At 37.3% G+C, this 17,774-nt stretch overlaps 1 protein-coding gene across 4 annotated transcripts in view; it reads left to right on the plus strand.

The window, feature by feature from the left end:
* KAT6A (lysine acetyltransferase 6A) overlaps positions 1-17,774 on the plus strand; it is a 115,213-nt gene that overhangs the window by 66,790 nt on the left and 30,649 nt on the right. For 3 of the 4 annotated variants that reach the window (XM_032288086.1, XM_032288087.1, XM_032288085.1), the window contains 4 exons: positions 11-92; positions 2,898-3,033; positions 4,335-4,654; positions 6,404-6,522. In XM_032288086.1, coding sequence (XP_032143977.1) covers positions 11-92; positions 2,898-3,033; positions 4,335-4,654; positions 6,404-6,522 — 657 coding nt within the window. The remainder of the gene's footprint in view (positions 1-10; positions 93-2,897; positions 3,034-4,334; positions 4,655-6,403; positions 6,523-17,774) is intronic. The other variant, XM_032288088.1, reaches the window with a different exon arrangement.

A 17,774-nucleotide genomic window follows, 5' to 3' on the forward strand; every position in this document is an offset into this window, starting at 1 on the left:
TTTCTAATAGGATAACATGCTCTTTTGTGATTCGTGTGACCGAGGTTTTCACATGGAGTGTTGTGATCCACCACTCACCCGGATGCCAAAAGGTGAGAAATACTTTCTGAAATCAAACTGGGAATATAAAGGAATATGTTAGTGAAAGCACATTTTATCTACTTTGTTAAATGAAAGAATAATTGGATCTTTCTTTTTGAGATTGTATAAGTAGGAAGAGAACTGTCACCTTAAAAGGTGGGGATCTGGTTAGGTATCTTAACATTCTTATATGGTATAGATGTATTGTTATTTTCAATATATAGGCATCCATGAAGAGTGAAGTGGTTCATTTATATCTATGTGCATAAATATGTATACTTCTCTAGCTAGAATACTTGGCTTAATATATCTTGAAATACTTCTTTCTTGAAAGGAGGAAATAAAATAGTATTAGATCATGTTGATTATATCACAGCTTAGCACTGTTGAGGGGCCTAGAGCTATAGAGCTACAGTTTATTCAAACTTAAACCTTTTTATGAAATACATTGTGAAGAAAAAAGTGTCCAAATCATAAGGGTGCAGCTTAATGTTACTCTTTTCTTTTGGTTCCTGTTCATTGAGAGGTATTTAGTTTGGGCACAGTTGCCTTTTGGTTGGACTTCCATATTCATATGCTTATGGTTTCTTTTAAAAAAAACTTCAGTCAGTTACTCCTTTTTGTCCTATCACAAATTCCATTTTAACTCTGATTTATAATTTATAGGTTTCTTAAGTAAAATGCCTATAGGATATTTCATAACATTTGTTTGGAAAAAGTTTTCTGTTGATGGGAAAGGACTTAACTGTACTTTGTAGCCATGTTACCACTTGAGGTTTTTTACTTGAATTCACTTATTCCCTACCCCCCAGATGGAGTCTTACACTTTCGCCCAGGCTGGAGTGCAGTGGCATGATTTTGGCTCATTGCAATCTCCACCTACCAGGTTCAAGCGAGTCTCTGCCTCAGCCTCCCAAGTAGCTGTGACTATAGGGGTGTGCCACCACACCCAGCTAATTTTTTTTATTTTTCGTAGAGTTGGGGTTTCCCCATGTTGGCCAGGCTGGTCTGGAACTCCGGGCCTCAAGTGATCCCGTCCACCACGGCCTCCCAAAGTCCTGGGATTATAGGCGTGAACCACCGTGCCTGGCCTGAATTCACTTAACTGATTGTTACTTTTTGAAAAGTCTTAAATTTCTAAATATTAAAAAATAAATACTTACCTTTTCTATATTTGAAGTCTGAGCAAAGGGCCTTCTAAGAATCCTTAAGATAAGAAAGATTTTTTTTTTGGTTGGTGGGTTGGGGTGGAGATAGAGTCTTGCTCTGTCGCTCAGACTAGAGTGCAGTGGCACTATCTCGGCTCACTGCAGCCTCTGCCTCCTGGGTTCAAGCGACTCTCCTGCCTCAGCCTTCCAAGTAGCTGGGACTACAGGCATACTACTACGCCCAGCTAATTTTTTTGTAGAGACAGGATTTCACCATGCTGGCCAGGCTGGTCTCAAATTCCTGACCGCGGGTGATCTGCCCACTTCAACCTTTCAAGTGCTGAGATTACAGGTGTGAGCCACTGTGCCCAGCCAAGAAAGATTTTCTTAGGACTCCTCTCCTTGTTTAATTTCTACAAAAGAGATTATATAGCAGCCTAAGACAGGTAACATTTTAGTTTGAAATTATTCTAGCCTTACAGAAAAGTGGCCAAAGCAGTACAGAGAGCTCTCACTGTATCCTTTAGCCTAGCTTCCCCTAACTGTTATCATCTTACAAAAGAGTACAGTTATTGAAACCAAGAAGTGAACATTGATAGGCTCCAATTAACTAAACTATAGATCTTGTTTGAGTTTCTGGTCCAGGATCCTACCCACGATGTCACATTACATGTAGTCGTCATACTTTCTTAGTGTCCTCCTGTCTGTGATAATTCCTCGACCTTTGTCTTAACTGACCTTGACACTTTTGAAGAGAACTGGTCTATTATTTTTTAGAAAGCTCCTCAGTTTGGGTTTGCCTGTTACTTTCTCATGATTAGATTGAAGCTGTAAATTTTGGCAAGAATACCACGGAAGTGATGTTGTGCCTTTCTCAGTGCATCATAGCAGGGGTATATAATAGTGACATGTCTTGTACTGGGAGTGTTAATTTTGATCACTTGGTTACAGTGAAGAAACTTGATACATACGTTAAAGTTACTCTTTTTTCCATTTGCTCACTAACTTTAGCATCTGTCAGTGGTGTTTGCATAACAGTGATTTTCTTTTTTCATCATTCTTTCTATATTTATTAATTAGAATGCTGCTATAAGGAAGAACTATTCCTTTGTTTCATTTATTCATTCATTTATTTATATCATTATGGACTTATGGATATCATTTTATTCTAGGGGTTATAATCCTTTGCTGTGATTATTTTTACCCAAATTGTCCCACATTTGGCTGTTGGGAACTCTTTTAAGTCCTGGATCCTTTTGTCATGCCTCCATTTTAAAAAATTACTTCTTTGTTTTTTGGCACTACAAGAAGTTGCAGTGTAATCCCTCCCCTGACCTGGAATCAAACATTATGTGGAAACCTGGCTTTTGTTTTTGTTTTTGTAGTATAGTAATTAGATACCAATATCTGGGTGCTAGATGTAGAGCAGGGATTTGTAGCTGTCGGTGGACTTTCAGTGTAGGCTTCAAGGTATATGTGAGTGTCTTCCAATTATTTGCAGAATTTACTATGTATATGTTTTAATGTTTATTTTGGGGGGGTATTCATGAGATTTTCCAATGATAGTCTTTTACTTGAAAAGATTAAGATCCTGACTTAGGCTATTTTGAAACCTTTCAGTGTATTTATATCTGTCATACTTGTATGTGGAATTTTATTTTTTTATAGGCATGTGGATATGTCAAATATGCAGACCTAGGAAAAAAGGACGAAAACTTCTACAAAAGAAGGCAGCACAGATAAAACGGCGCTATGCTAATCCAATAGGACGTCCAAAAAACAGGTTAAAGAAACAAAACACGGTGTAAGTTGTACTTGTGGCAAGGTGAGGGGAGAAAAGGATAGGGTCTTCTCTATAGTGTAGGATTCACTTGTGTTCTCTATGAAAAAAATTTTCCATTGTCCTATCTCGCACTTTTATATAATAATAATGGCTAACACTTATTGAGCCCTTAATAAACGCCCGATACTGTTCTAAGTGCTTTTACATTGAATTGTTTAATTCTCCCAATGACCCAGTGAAATCTAGCTGCTGCTTTTACTTTGATTTTTCAAAGGAAGAAATTAAGGCGTAGTAAATGTTGAACTGGGATGAAAATCCAAGTAACCTGGCATCAAAGTCTAACTTTTAACCATTGCCTATGTTGCTTCTCTTATATAAAAACGGAAAAAAAAATGTTGTTACTGTGACATTTTACTGGTCTCTCTCCTGATCTTGTCTCAGTTGTTAATATCTATTAGGTATACAAATCACTAGATAGATTCTTCTTATTGAACTGATGTTTAAGTCCCATTTTTGTGTTCTTCTTATTTGAAATAATTTGAATGTTTTCATCTGTTAGCAGAAACCAGACATTTTGGACTAGAAAGCTGGGCTATGTCTGGAGGAGGTGGGGCAAGATTCAGTAGCTAGTTTTGTCTTTTAAAAAATATCTCTGTAGTAACTCACCTTTGATGATAGGTAAATACCTTCAGGCTTGTCAACCTTCCTTTATTCGCAAAAGTTTTACTTAATACACTTAGGACTATCTTGAAGGTGATATAACTGAAACGAATGCGCATTAGCAACCTGAAATGTACAGAAGCGGTATTGTAGTCTGTATTCAGAATCTTAAATCAAGCTTTGATTTTCCTCTAAAATGATGTTTTGATTCCTGGCGTTTAAAGAATAACCTGTCCTTGTGTTTTAGAGATAAAATGTAACTTTGAGTTGGTGCAGAGATCACAGTGTAGTAGAACTTTATACCTGGAAGGATCGTAGTTGTTTTCTAGTCCAATTGTCATTTTACAGATAAAGACACTGACATAAATGCTTAGAAAATATGTGTTTTCTTCAAGTTGTACAGCTAGTAAGAGAGAGAATTATGACTAGAACAAGTCTTCTGACTCCTGGCCTACCGTTCTTTGCACTATAAGTAGGCTTCCTGGAAGCAGATGTTTCTAATAATGCTAATTTTCATTCATAGAGTACTATTTATAGTTTGCAGAATATTCTTAATACAGATTTTGATAAAGCTGTAGGTTCCTAATTATATGTTATGTATTAAATAGGATCCTTATAAATATCTTTTTAATAGTTACCCTTTCCCCTGTTTAATTCTTTAGATCAAAAAGTCCCTTCAGCAAAGTTCGAACTGGCCCTGGAAGGGGTAGGAAACGAAAAATCACTCTTTCCAGCCAATCAGCATCATCATCATCAGAAGAAGGATATTTAGATCGGATAGATGGCTTGGACTTCTGCAGAGATAGCAGTGTCCCCTTGAAGTTCAACAAGAAAACCAAAGGGCTCATTGATGGCCTTACCAAATTTTTTACCCCTTCCCCTGATGGGCGGAAACCACGGGGGGAAGTGGTGGACTACTCTGAGCAATATCGAATCAGAAAGAGGGGCAACAGGAAGTCAAGCACTTCAGATTGGCCCACAGGTAAGAGTTTGGAACAAACCTAGAAACAGATAGTATTCCATACATGTATTATTTGGGATAACACTAGTTATCTAGAGTAGATTTATATTTGATTATAAAAAATTGGTTATAGAATATAAGAACACATTGAAAAAAACATATGTAGATGATACTGAGGTGATAGCTATAGCAGGAATTTAGAGGATAGAGATGAAGTTGCAGAATGGGACAGTAGAAACTCTTAGGCAAAAGAAAGCTGCTTTTTTGGTAGACCCACAAAGAATCTGCATATAGAAACTTGGGCTGTAACCTTGAGGATAACTTTACATTTCATAAATTACTAAATAAATAATATGGTGAATGTTTTGATGCCTTGCTTATTCCAGGAAAGAAACTGGAAAGAATAGAGGTGGGTAAAATGCTGTTGATCTAAGCATGAAGAGAAGACCAAAATATATGCAGATGTCACGAGGTCATTGACTTTTCTACTTTAGATCTTGGCAAATATAGCTGTAAGTTTTCATGGATTGCACTTAAAAAAGGGAAATGGAGAACCACAGCTCCAGGCTGCTTATGTATCAGGCTAAGTTTCCTAGTTTTCAAAGCAGAAAACATCTGTGGAGAGGACTTAACAATGTTGCAGATCATTCAGGACAGAGGAGAATAATTTGATTAGCTGTCCAATAAATTAAAGCTTAACATACTCTCATTGCCCAGCCTTGAATTTAGGGAAACTAACCCTGTGAAGGAAGTAGAAAGGGCTGAAGAAAGTAGAATGAGAATGAACTCATTTTGGATCACAAAGGCCAGAGTTGTAGTGTCTCATCTGCTGCAAGAGAATTCCCTGACATTGGTTTCCTCCCTGAATGTCTCCTTGGTGAGGGAGTGTATTCACTGCTGTCATTCCTGCTTTCATAAATGGTTGATTGTCCAGTGCAGGGGAGAAAGTCCTTGTCATTGTCAGTCCCCTTTGTATGCTTTATTGATTGGTTTTTTTCACCATAGTGATGATTAACTAAACTCTTTAAGCATTCAAGACTGTTCATGTCTTTATCAGCCGTGTAGACTGTAGATAAGCTCCTGTCTGAGCATGTTTATCTGAGAAAATGTGCAGTCTGTTGAGACTGAACTTGGAAAGAATCTCAAAGCAAATCCTAATGAAGGACATTTTTGAATTAACCATTTGTACTGGAGATGGTTTATTAGAAGAATCTACTAGAAAGCTTTTGAACTAGAAATTGTTAGAGAAAATGCATAAAGTATATAGAGAACCAATATTGAGCTTTAGGCATTGGTGTGAACGTTTGGTTTAATAGGCTCTGTCATTTTCTTTATGAATTATAAAGTTTAAGTACCGAATGCTATATAACTGTGCCTGCATCCATCTGTGTCATGCACTAGGGGGCGTTAAAGTCACATAGTACCTTTAGATTGTACTTTTTTTCTTCCAGTTTGGGAATGCTGTCAACATTGAGTCCTTGACCTTTTTCTTCTTGTGTTAAGTTAATAACAGATAACAATCTTTTAATGAAGTTTAAATTTAGTTATGTAATATTTTCAGAAGCTCTAAGACAATTCAGGATTTCCACTATAAAGCAGATTTAATACATAAATATTTATTGAATAGTATTCTTCTAGGAGTCAGTTTAATGTTGTATTCTTCTTTGTTATATATTAAGTTCTTCAAATTGAAATAAAGACTTGAAATTTTTTCAAATTCATTTACTAATCTAAGGATAGTTAACATGTGAGTTCTTTCTTTATATGCAGACAATCAGGATGGCTGGGATGGCAAACAAGAAAATGAGGAGCGCCTTTTTGGGAGCCAGGAAATCATGACTGAGAAAGATATGGAATTATTTCGTGATATCCAAGAACAAGCACTGCAGGTAAAGTTGGATATTCAGGTTGGACAATCAAGCAACTTGTTCATGGCTGAGAAACAGTTGATTAATTACATTGTGGGTTAAGCAGTAATAGCAGTTTGCCTTATCTCAGAGTAGTTGTGCTTTGTGTGTATATGTAGTTCTGCTGGTTATAATTGTCCTTTCAAACCCATGATAACTGCTTTGGTTTTGCAGATAAGCATGTGGATTTGACTATCAGCATTAATTAAGCTTGGTTTATTTATTTTTTGTCTTACTGTATGAAGAATAATTTGGGATTTCACCAAAAACAAAAAACAAGCTTCTTATGAGTGGTAGAGCACCCATATTTATTAATTCAAGAAGTATTTCACACTTATAATCCTAGCACTTTGGGACACCCAAGATGGGTGAATTGCTTGAGTCCAGGAGTTCAAGACCAGCCTGGGCAACATGGCAAAATCCTATCTCTACAAAAAATAAAAAAATTAGCCAGGTATGGTGGTACATACCTGTAGTCGAAGCTATTTAGTAGCATGAGGCGGTAGTTACGCTTGAGTCTGGGAAGCGGAGGTTGCAGTGAGCTGAGATCATGCCACTGCCCTCTAGCCTGGGTGACAGTGAGACCCGGTCACAAAAAAAAAAAAAAAAAGCAATTTTTTGTGACATATGGCAAGAATATAAATATATAGCCCAAGAGTCTGTGTATGTGCCAGATGCTGGCCATGCCGGTGAATGACTGAATTCTTTCCTTGAACTATAGGAGAGATTTGTAAATAAATAATGTCATTAACATGAAAAGTTCAATTATAGAATACACACTGTTTTGGGAGAATAGGGAAGCCAGCTTCTATTTCTGCCTGGGGAGGTCAGAGGAGGATTCATTGAGGGGCCTTAAAGGATATGTAGGAGTTTATCAGCATAACAGTGATTTGGTTCCCATATAATCAGAAGGAACAGAAGTGAAGTTGGAATAGACTTGAAGATAGGGGAAAACATGCTTAATTGTGGGAATTAAAATGGCTTAAGATAAAGCATATAGGGTGTGGAGGATGGCAGGAGCTGAAGTTGGAAAAGTGCAGGGACTAGATTATAAAGGCTCTTAGAGATTATGTTCATTTATTTTTTGTCTTTTCCTTCCTTGCCACCAGCAGATGTACCATGTAAGCCAAGTTCTCTTATCTCTTATCTTGAAAGTAAGAATTTCTAAGGCTGATGCCAAGGCTTCTAGGGAAAACTCTTCGTATTAAGAGACCCAGTGGTGAATAGACTGTGATGTCGGTCATTATGTGAATACTTTTGAAAAAATAAAACAGCACTACAAATAGCACACATTTACTCAGCATTCTGCTGTATTATAATTTAACAAAATGTTAGCTTTAAGTCAGGTGGACCTGGGTTCAAGTTTTGGTCTGTCATTTACTAACTTCGGCTTTGGGCAAGTTGCTCTCAAAGCTTGTTTCCCTTTCCTGCTAATGAGTTATTATAGATACTGTAGTAGAAATCTACGTGGACTTCAGTGGGAACTGAAAAGGGGCAGTAGTTACATTCTTCCTGACTGAAAGAGCTGTTTTTCGTTTGTTTTCCTGAGTAAGTTGCAGACATAATGTGAATATCCCTTTACTCCTAATTATTTGTATGTATTTCCCAAAAACAAAAATGTTCTCATACATGACCATGGTCCAATTATCAAATCAGGAATTTGACACAAATCAAGTACTACTATCTAATTTAGTTGTCACGTATCTCTAGTCTCCTTCCAGTTGGGAACAGTTCCTCAGTCTTTATCTTTAATAACCTTGACAGTTTTGAAGCACACAAGTCCTTTATTTTACACAATGTCATCACTTTGAACTTGTTTGTTTTTCATCATGATTAGAAAATCCCTCAGGTGTGCCGTGTCCTCCTCAGTGTGTCACATCAGGAGCCGCGTAATATCCGAGTTCTCATTGCAGGTGCCACTAACAGTGACCACCTGGTTTAGGTGGTGTACGTGTTTCATCTCTAACATTATTGTTTTCCACATATAATTAAGTATCTTTAGGGGACATACTTTGAGACAGAAATTCAAATATCTTGTTTTTAATCAAACTTTTATCTGCCATATTTAGCATCTAGAGATGATTCTTGTCTGAATCATTTACTTTGTTGGTGGCCAAACATTATTTTCTAATTCTATCATTTTTTTGTCATTTATTAGTTGGCATTCTACTGTAAGGAAAAGCTTTTTCTTCTTTCTGTTTATTTACTCATTTTGTTTAAACTTGTAGATTATTTTATGGGTTATAATTCATTGTTGTTAGTATTTATTTTGATGCTTAAATTGTTCCAAATTTAGGCAGAGGAGTACTCCTTTCTAGAAGCTCCTGTGTCCTTTTAACACATCCTCATCACTTTTATTTACTTCTGGCCACAGCAAGATATTCTAGGCTCTTATTGTTATAGACATAGATCCTGGCTTCTTTAAGTGATAAGAGTAAATGGTAGCCCTGTGCTGTACCTACTTAGGCCCAAAGAGATGTCATCTTGATTTTTTTCTCTGTCATAACTTCACATTCAGTCCATCAGCAAATCCTAATGGTTCCACCTTCAGAATATGTCTGTATTTGCTATTGCTAACTCACCGTCATCTCTGTCTTGAGCTGCTGTAATCGCCTCCAGACTAAACTTGCTTCTGCTTTTACCCGCATCCCGCTCTCTAGTCTATATTCTTTACACGGGGGCCAGGGTAATTATTTTCAAACGTAAGTTGGATTATCCCACTCCCTTGCTCAGAAAACCTTTCATGTCTTTTAGTCTTCTTTAGAATTAGTAATAAAAACAAAGGAGAGTCTGTCCTCTCATCTTCAAGGCTGTATATGATCTTGTGCCTGCCTCCTTCTTTGGTTGCTCTTCTTCTCTTTATCAGACACACCAAGCATGCCTGCCTTGGGCCTTTGTAGTCGCTGCACCTTACCTCGGTGGCCCTTCCTCTAGAGTTGATGATTTACTAGGATCATTCCATTTAGGTCTTGGTTATATGTCACCTTACCAGAGGCATTCCTGACTCTAACACGAAGATAGCTTACAGCCTATTGTGTCACTGTATCCCCTGACCTGCCTGCTTTTTCTGCATAGTACTTACCACCTCTTGAATTTAAATTTTTTATTTCTAGAATATAAGTGCCTTGAGAATGAGGACTTTCTTTTTGGTCACTGCTGCCTACTGAGTATTTGGAATATAGTAAAGGCTCAGTAAATATTTGTTTAGTGAATGGGTATTTGAATGAAATTTTCTTTTGGGAGAAATGGGGCAGGAGTTGAAATAATAGAAAGATGCGAGAAGGGTGACCAGAGAGAGTTAAACGGGATGCTGAGGCTCGGGGAGACAGTGTAAATGCTTATTGATGGTAATCTGGCTAATCCTGTGTTTCTTCCCAGCATTTGATTAAACTCAAGATTGTCTATGTATGTATTGGCACCAAGGAAATAAACAGCTAGATCTTGAAAGTCTAATTCATGCTTATTTTTGTTGGCAGTACGCTGAAATTCTGATGATGGTGCTATTTCTCTATGAGGCTTACTCATTTAGCATCATGCACCTGCCTTGATACCAGAACTATAAGACAAAAAGACACAGACTCTGCCTCCACGAAGCTTTTAGTTTCATGAATAGACAGATAATAAACACTCATAAAAATAAAACTGTACTTACAAACTGATGGTAGGAAGGAAATAAGAATTCAGCTAGGGGTTCTGATGGGCTGGGCTACAGTGCTGAGGGTTGGGGTTGGAGGGTTTATGACAAGGGAAGACTTTTGAAGAAGTAACAATTTATACATAGTTCCAAAAGATGATTCAAAAGTCAGCAGAGTAAAGAGCTTGAGAATAATATTACAGAGACAAGGAGACTGCCTATATAAACGTCTAAGGAGTGAAAGAAGTTGATAAATTTGAGGAACTAAAGTTCAGTGTAACTCAGGTTCAGTGAACAAAAGAGTCACACCAGGTGAAGCTGGGGAAATAGACCGAGGTCAGAAGTTAGGATTGGAGTTTTTATCATAATTGCATTGGGAAGCCATTGAATGGTTTTTAGCAAGGAAACAGCAGGATCAATTTTATTAAAAATTGGTTTTTCTCAGCCACTACATGAAGAGTGGTTTGGAATTAAGACTGGAAGCTCGGAAACCACTTTGTGGGCTTTTCCAGTGATCAGGATGATATAAGGTGCTAGCTAGGACTAGAGGGGTGGTGCTAGAAATGGGAGAGAAGTGAATGGATTTAGATATATTTTGGAGATGGAATCAGCAGAACTTAGTGATGGGTTTAATGTTTAGCTTGAAGGAACAAGAGATGATCAAAGATGACTTCCACGTTCTCTAACTTAATAAAGAAAGTGGTTTGAAGCCAGTTGGGAAAGTTGACTAGGTAAGAGGACATTTTGAACATTAAAAAGATTCATAAATACAATGCAGAAAGTCGTATTTGAGAGCATAGGTATAGCTTAGAAGCTGCTTGAACCTGTGTTTCAAAAATTTTGCAGGAGTATTTTATTACAGGGTCTTTGGTAGTCTTACAGCAGCACGAGCAAAAGACAAATGAGGAAGCAATTAATATTAGAATCCATCCAACTAATAACCCATTGTATATTGAGTGCCTGCTGTGTTCTAGAAACTATGTTATGTGTAGGGGTTATCACAAAGACATAATTTTTATTCTCTTAGAGCTTATACTCTGGAAGGGACTATATTGAAAATAATTAAACTTTGCGTGGAACATTAAGTCAAAGATAATTGAAATGTTTAGCAAGATTTTTTCAAAAAGAGTCAGCTATTAATTGGTTTTGACTTTTTTTTTTTTTTTTTTTTTTTTTTTTTTTTTGAGACAGAGTCTCGCTGTGTCACCCAGGCTGGAGTGCAGTGGTGCAATCTTGACTCACTGCGACCTCCACCTCCTGGGTTCAAGCGATTCTCCTGCCTCAGCCTCCCAAGTAGCTGGGACTACAGGTGTATAACACCACTCCCAGCTAATTTCTGTATTTTTAGTAGAGATGGGGTTTCACCGTGTTGGCCAGGCTGGTCTTAAACTCCTGACCACAGGTGAGCCACCTCCCTCAGCCTCCCAAAGTGCTAGGATTACAGGCATGAGCCACCGCGCCCATTGGTTTTGATTTTTTAAAAAAATTATTGCAGGCAGTAGTGGAAGTGTGGATGTAGTTTGCCTAGTACTGTGTTCCATCATTGGCTATACAATGTACAGTTCCATGAAAAAGAGCCACTTGTGAACACAAAAGTGGAAGCATAAAACAATTAGTAGTATAGGTTTTTGTTCTAGAATTTTATTTCAACTATAATCTTAAGAGCTTGGAGAAATAATTTTTCTTACAAGCCTCTTTCAGTAGAAAGAAGCATTTGTATTCAGCTCATTCCAGTGGAGCATGACAGCCTTCTTGAAATATATAGAATGATTTTTACATAAAATATCAAAGAGCACATTATCTTTTCATACGAATTTTAATGCTTTCTGATTTTGAAGGATTCCTTTGGGTTTTGTGTGGTTCTGGAAAGTTACAGAGCATTTTTGAAATCTTTGTAGGTTATTAAAATTTCTTCTTTGCATGAAGAGTTAAATCATTATTAAAAATACAGTAAGCTGGCCGGGCGCGGTGGCTCAAGCCTGTAATCCCAGCACTTTGGGAGGCCGAGGCGGGTGGATCACGAGGTCAAGAGATCGAGACCATCCTGGTCAACATGGTGAAACCCCGTCTCTACTAAAACTACAAAAAATTGGCTGGGCATGGTGGCGCGTGCCTGTAATCCCAGCCAATTTTTTGTAGTTTTAGTAGAGACGGGGTTTCACCATGTTGACCAGGATGGTCTCGATCTAGATCCCTCGTGAGCCCCCCAGCCCGGGTAACAAAAGTGAAACTCCGTCTCAAAAAAAAAAAAAAAAAAAATACAGTAAGCTATGTTCAACAACTTTATTAACCCTATGATGTAAGTGTGTTATCCCCATTTTACATATGAGAAAACCAACACTTTTAGTTCAGTGACTTCCTCTTAAGTTTTTATGTTAGTGGCAGTGGAGTCAAAATGAAAATGAAAACTTAGGCCTGTGTGACTTTCAATTCTGTACTCTTAATCACAAGAACATCCTACATTATTCTGTATGCAGGATCTTATGGGGGTAGCAAAATCATTAGGCATGTGCTAAATGCAGGTAGGTAAAGGTGCATAGGAAGATACACGGCAGGTGCTTAGAGTACCAGTGAAATGTAATGCATTGCTCTATTAAATGATTCAGGCTTGTCTCCGATGTTCACAGTATACTAAGATGTGTGAGAATTGGTGCAGTCTGAGATGATCACAGAAGCAGCAGGCCTAAGGAATGATGAGGATTTAAGTAAATGGACAGAAGTAGGGCTTATCAGATGGAGTAAACAACATTAACTTCAGCTTTGAGAAAGAAATGACTACCATATAGGAGTCCCCGCTTATCCACCAATGATATGCTCCAAGATCCCAGTAGATGCCTGAAACTGTGGACGGTACTGAACCCTGTATGTACTGTACTGTGTTTTTTCCTATACATACATACCTATGCTAAAGTTTAATTTATAGATTAGGCATAATAAAATATTAATAACAATTTTTAACAATACACTGTAATAAAAGTTATGTGAATGTGGTCTCTTTCTCTCTCTGCATATCTTATTGTACTGTTGTACAGTACTCACCATCAGAAGGGTGAGTACTGTACAACAGTACAATAAGATACTCACCTTCTGATGGTGAGTACTTTTACTGTTGTACAGTACTCACCCTTCTGATGAGATAAAATTTGCACTGAAGTTGACGACAGGTAACCTATGAAAGCAAAGCTGAGGATAAGGGGAGACTCCTGTAAATAATTCCAGCAGGAGGGCAGAGACATATTATCTGCTTATCTATGTAGTCCAAGAACCTGCCACTGAGATAGCAAGCAGAAGCTCATGTTTATCTGGCACTCACTGCATGAATGGCGTAGTGCTCTGAATGCTGAGCAAATATCAACTTGTTTAATCTTTTCAACAAACCTAATCGTGACTTGCTCAGCTAAGGTGACTCAGCCGAGGATTTGAACTGTGCTAGCTTTTTCTAGCTCCTAGGGTCCTAATTACTATCTTAATAAGTACTTAAAGTTGTGCTGAATTATTCAATGAACTAAAAATGCATCTATGCAGCCTTTAATATGTGACTTATATTTAATGGGTAAATGCCTTAACACACCAAACTTCTCATCCCTACTTTGAGCATTATCAAGGAGAAATCACTTAAACAGCAGCAAAAAGATGTCATGGGGGTGCCTTAAAATCCTATCATGCCAAAGCTAACATCTTGTTACTAGCTTTCAAAACCCTCCAAAATCCAGCTGAATACTAGTAATTCAACGTATTACTTATCATTGCCCAACAGATGTTCCATTCTGTTTTATCTCAAACTAAACTCCAGGCATTCCTTGCTTTGCATGGTGTAATGTTAACTGAAACTCCTGCTTGTTGAACTAAGATAGCCTGAAGGAACAGGAGATGATCAAAGATGACTTCCAGATTCTCTGACACTGTAATAAAGAAAGTGGTTTGAAGCCAGTTGGGAAAGTTCATCTTGGCTAGATAAGAGGATGTTTTGAATGATAAAAAGAATCATAAAGATAATGCAGAAAGTCGTTTTTGAGAGCATAGATACAGCTTAGAAACTGCTTTATCTGTGTTGGGGTTGGCAAAATATGGCCCATGGCCCAGTCCCATCCACAGCCAGTTTTGTATGACCTGCAAGCTAAGGATGGTTTTAATGTTTTTAAACAGTTGGACAGAAATAAAAAGAATATTTAGGGACATGTGAAAAATGTCAGTGTTCATAAATAAAGTTCTATTACAACACACAAAAAACCCATGCATATCAGAACTAAGGTCAAATATGTCACCTCAGAAGGAAGGACACAATTCCGATGTGTACATGTTTCCTTTAACACAGTACCATAAAAAATAAGGACTGCCTGTCTTATAACTCCTTTATGGGCAGATACTATGTTTTCTATATCATCTGCACAGTGTGACTTGCATGTAGTAGGTCCTCAAATATTTGTTGATCTGATGGGCCAATAATCTCCCTATCTCTTATACTTAACAGTAATCCCCCTCTCATCTGTGGTTTTGCTTACCATGGTTTCAATTACCCTTGGTTAACCAAGGTCTGAATTTTACTATCATCATTTCTTCCTCCTCTTCTCGTTATCATCAGAAGGGTGCATACCGTACGATAGAATGTTTTGAGAGAGACCACAATCACGTAACTTCTGTCATAGTACATTGTTGTAATTGTTCTATTTTTAGTTATTGTTAATCTCTTACTATGCCTAATTTATAAATTAAATGTTGTCATAGGTACGTGTGTATGTATAGGAAAAAGCATAGTATATACAGGTTGAATATCCCTTATCCAAAATGCTTAGGACCCAAAGTGTTTTGGATTTCGATTTTTTTTTCCAGATTTTGAAATATTTGTGTCATCTACTTAGCAGTTGAACATCCTAAATCCAAAATCTGCAGTGTTCTAATGAGCATTTCTTTTGAGTATCATTAGTGCTCAGATTTTGGAGCATTTCAGGTTTCAGATTTTCAGATTAGGGATACTCAACTTGTGTGGCATTTAATACTAACTGCAATTTTCAGGCATTGACTGTGGGTTCTGGAACAGGGTATTCCTGGTGGGTGGAAAAGGGGGACTACTGTATAAATGAATAATTAAAGCCATGTGGTTAGTAATAGAAAGCCTCTTACTATATACCAAGTACTGTATTCAGCATTATATATCAATTTGTTTCATTTAATGCAAATTTATTACTTACTTGGCCTCATTTTACAAGTGAAGAAGGAAACATTAGAAGGATTATTCTACCTAGAGTTATAAATTGCTAAGTATCAGAGTCAATATTTGAACCCAGGTATTCTGACTCTATGACCTTAACTCTTAACTGTTTAAGTTATGAAATAATATTACTATGGAGATACACATAAGATGAAGTAAGACTGAACAGGAAGACATCTAGGGATGTTTTTTCATTTTAACTAAAATTTTAAGTCTTTAAAGGAGGTAACATTTGTGTAGGGTGTTGAAGAGATGAGTAAGAGCTTATTGGAGAAGAGTGAGAAGGCATTTCTAGAAGGAAGTTTGGATGAGAAATCTTGTTGAAATTTTGGAGCTGTATGTAGTTGGTTGGAGTTCAAACAAGAGATGAGATTAGAAAGGTATTAGATCGTGAAGATTTTGTGTTTCATATTAAGGAGTTTGTGCTTTATCTTGCAGGTAAAGTAGCTCTTTAAAGTAGTTAAATAGTAGTTAAATAGCTCTTGAGGAACTGCAAAAGAATTTTTAAAAAGTGGATGACATGTTTGCATTTTAGAAACTCAACTCTGGTGATATTGTGATCAATGAATTGAAGAAAACCTGAGCAAGGAACCAGTCAGATGATTACAACAGTCAAAATGATAAGTGACTAGGGCCTAAATGAAAGTAGAAGAGATAGACAGGAGACATAGATAATCTTTTTGAGAAAGACTTAAGATAGAATGGAAAAGACTGCTATTGGATTGGGAGTTAGGATAGAAGGAGAGGGCAGAACCAAGTAGGTCTTCTAGTGTTCTGTTTGGAGTAGATGATGGTATTAAATGTAGGTATATAGGAAGAGGAGCTTATCTAGATGGAAGATGAGACCATGCTTACATAGTTATGGAATTGTGTGAAATCTAAAATGGAGAACTTTGGTAGATGGTTGTGTACATGTATATACAGGAGATCTTGAGTAGGAGATTTGCAATGTTATTAGCACACGTGATTGTTGATAAAGTTTTTATCATACATAATATTTAATAATAAATATTAGTGAGAACTGGTTACCATGTTCCAAGCACTAGAGATTTAGTAGTGAACAAAACATTAAAAAAAAAAAAAATCCTTACTCTTGGGAGCTTACAGTTTAGTTTGGGTTGGAATGGGATAAAATAAATGATATTCCTGTGGTAGTATTATGTAGTAAAAGCAGGGAAGGAAGAGGGAGAATTCAGAGGGAGAGGATTAATGCGTGCAATGTTAAATTGGTGGGTTGAGGACTGTCTTTCTGACATTTAGCAAAAACTGAAGGAGGTGAGGGGATGAACCATATAGGTATTTGGGAGAATCGCATTCCAGGCTGAGGAACAGGAAATGCAAAGACCCTGAGTCATGATTTGTGTTTGGTATAATCAAGGAGGCCAATGTGATTAGAGCTAAGTAAGTAAGGCTCAAAATAGCAGATGACAAGGACAGAAAAGTAATGGAAGGATGGGCTTTTGTAGGGCCTTCTTGGCTGTTGTAAGGACTTTGACTTTTACTCTGAATGAGATAGGAACCCTGGGAGGGTTTTGAGCAGAAGAATGACTTCAGTTTTAACAGGATTACTCTGGCTCCTGTGTAGATTGAAGAGGGCAGTATAGAAGCAGGGAGAACTTTGGGAGACTCTTAAAATTGTTGAAGTAAGTAAGAGATGTGGTGTTTTTGGATCATGGTGGTAGTGGTGGAATTGGAATTCCAGTTATGTTTTGAAGGTAGACCCATTGGGATATGTTGATGCATTGTGAAAGCAGGGAGTCAAAGACAATGGGGAAACAGGAAGAACACCTCTGGGGAAAAGATTTAGGAGTCTGATTTTGGATGTGTTAAACTTGACATGCTTATGAGACAGTTCAAGAGGGGATATCAAGTAGATAGTGGGGTATGTGTCTCTGGAGTCCAAAGAACAGGCCTGGGCTGAAAGTTTCAATTCAGGACTCACCAGGAAGTAGGTTGTTTTGTTGTTGTTTTTTTTTTTTTTTAAATGAGACTAGGGAGAAGAGAAGAACTTTGAGTTCTAGGGTATTCCAGCCTTTAGAGATTGGAGAAACTGGGAAGGAATGGCCTGTGAAGTAGGAAAAACCATGAAGGTTAGTTCATGAAGATTGTGTTGCAAGAAGGAAGGATCAGTTTTTAAATTCTGCAGATAGACCAAATAAGGTGAGAACTGAAAATTGACTGTTCAGCTTAGCAACAAGGAAGTAATCTTGAGAAACTGTTTCCGTGATTGGGACAGGGAAAAGTAAAAAGATAATTGGAGTGAGTTCAAGAAAGAATGGAAGGAGAAATTGATCCTAGTAGTAGTATGTGGCTATTCTTTTGAGTTATTTTACAGTAATTAGGAGGAGAGAAAGGGAGAGTTGGGTAGAGCTGTGAGAGCTAAAGAAGATA

The sequence above is a fragment of the Sapajus apella genome, unplaced genomic scaffold (genome assembly GCF_009761245.1).
Source record: "Sapajus apella isolate SASKATOON/1434 unplaced genomic scaffold, GSC_monkey_1.0 scaffold21, whole genome shotgun sequence".
In the NCBI taxonomy this organism is placed as follows: domain Eukaryota; kingdom Metazoa; phylum Chordata; class Mammalia; order Primates; family Cebidae; genus Sapajus; species Sapajus apella.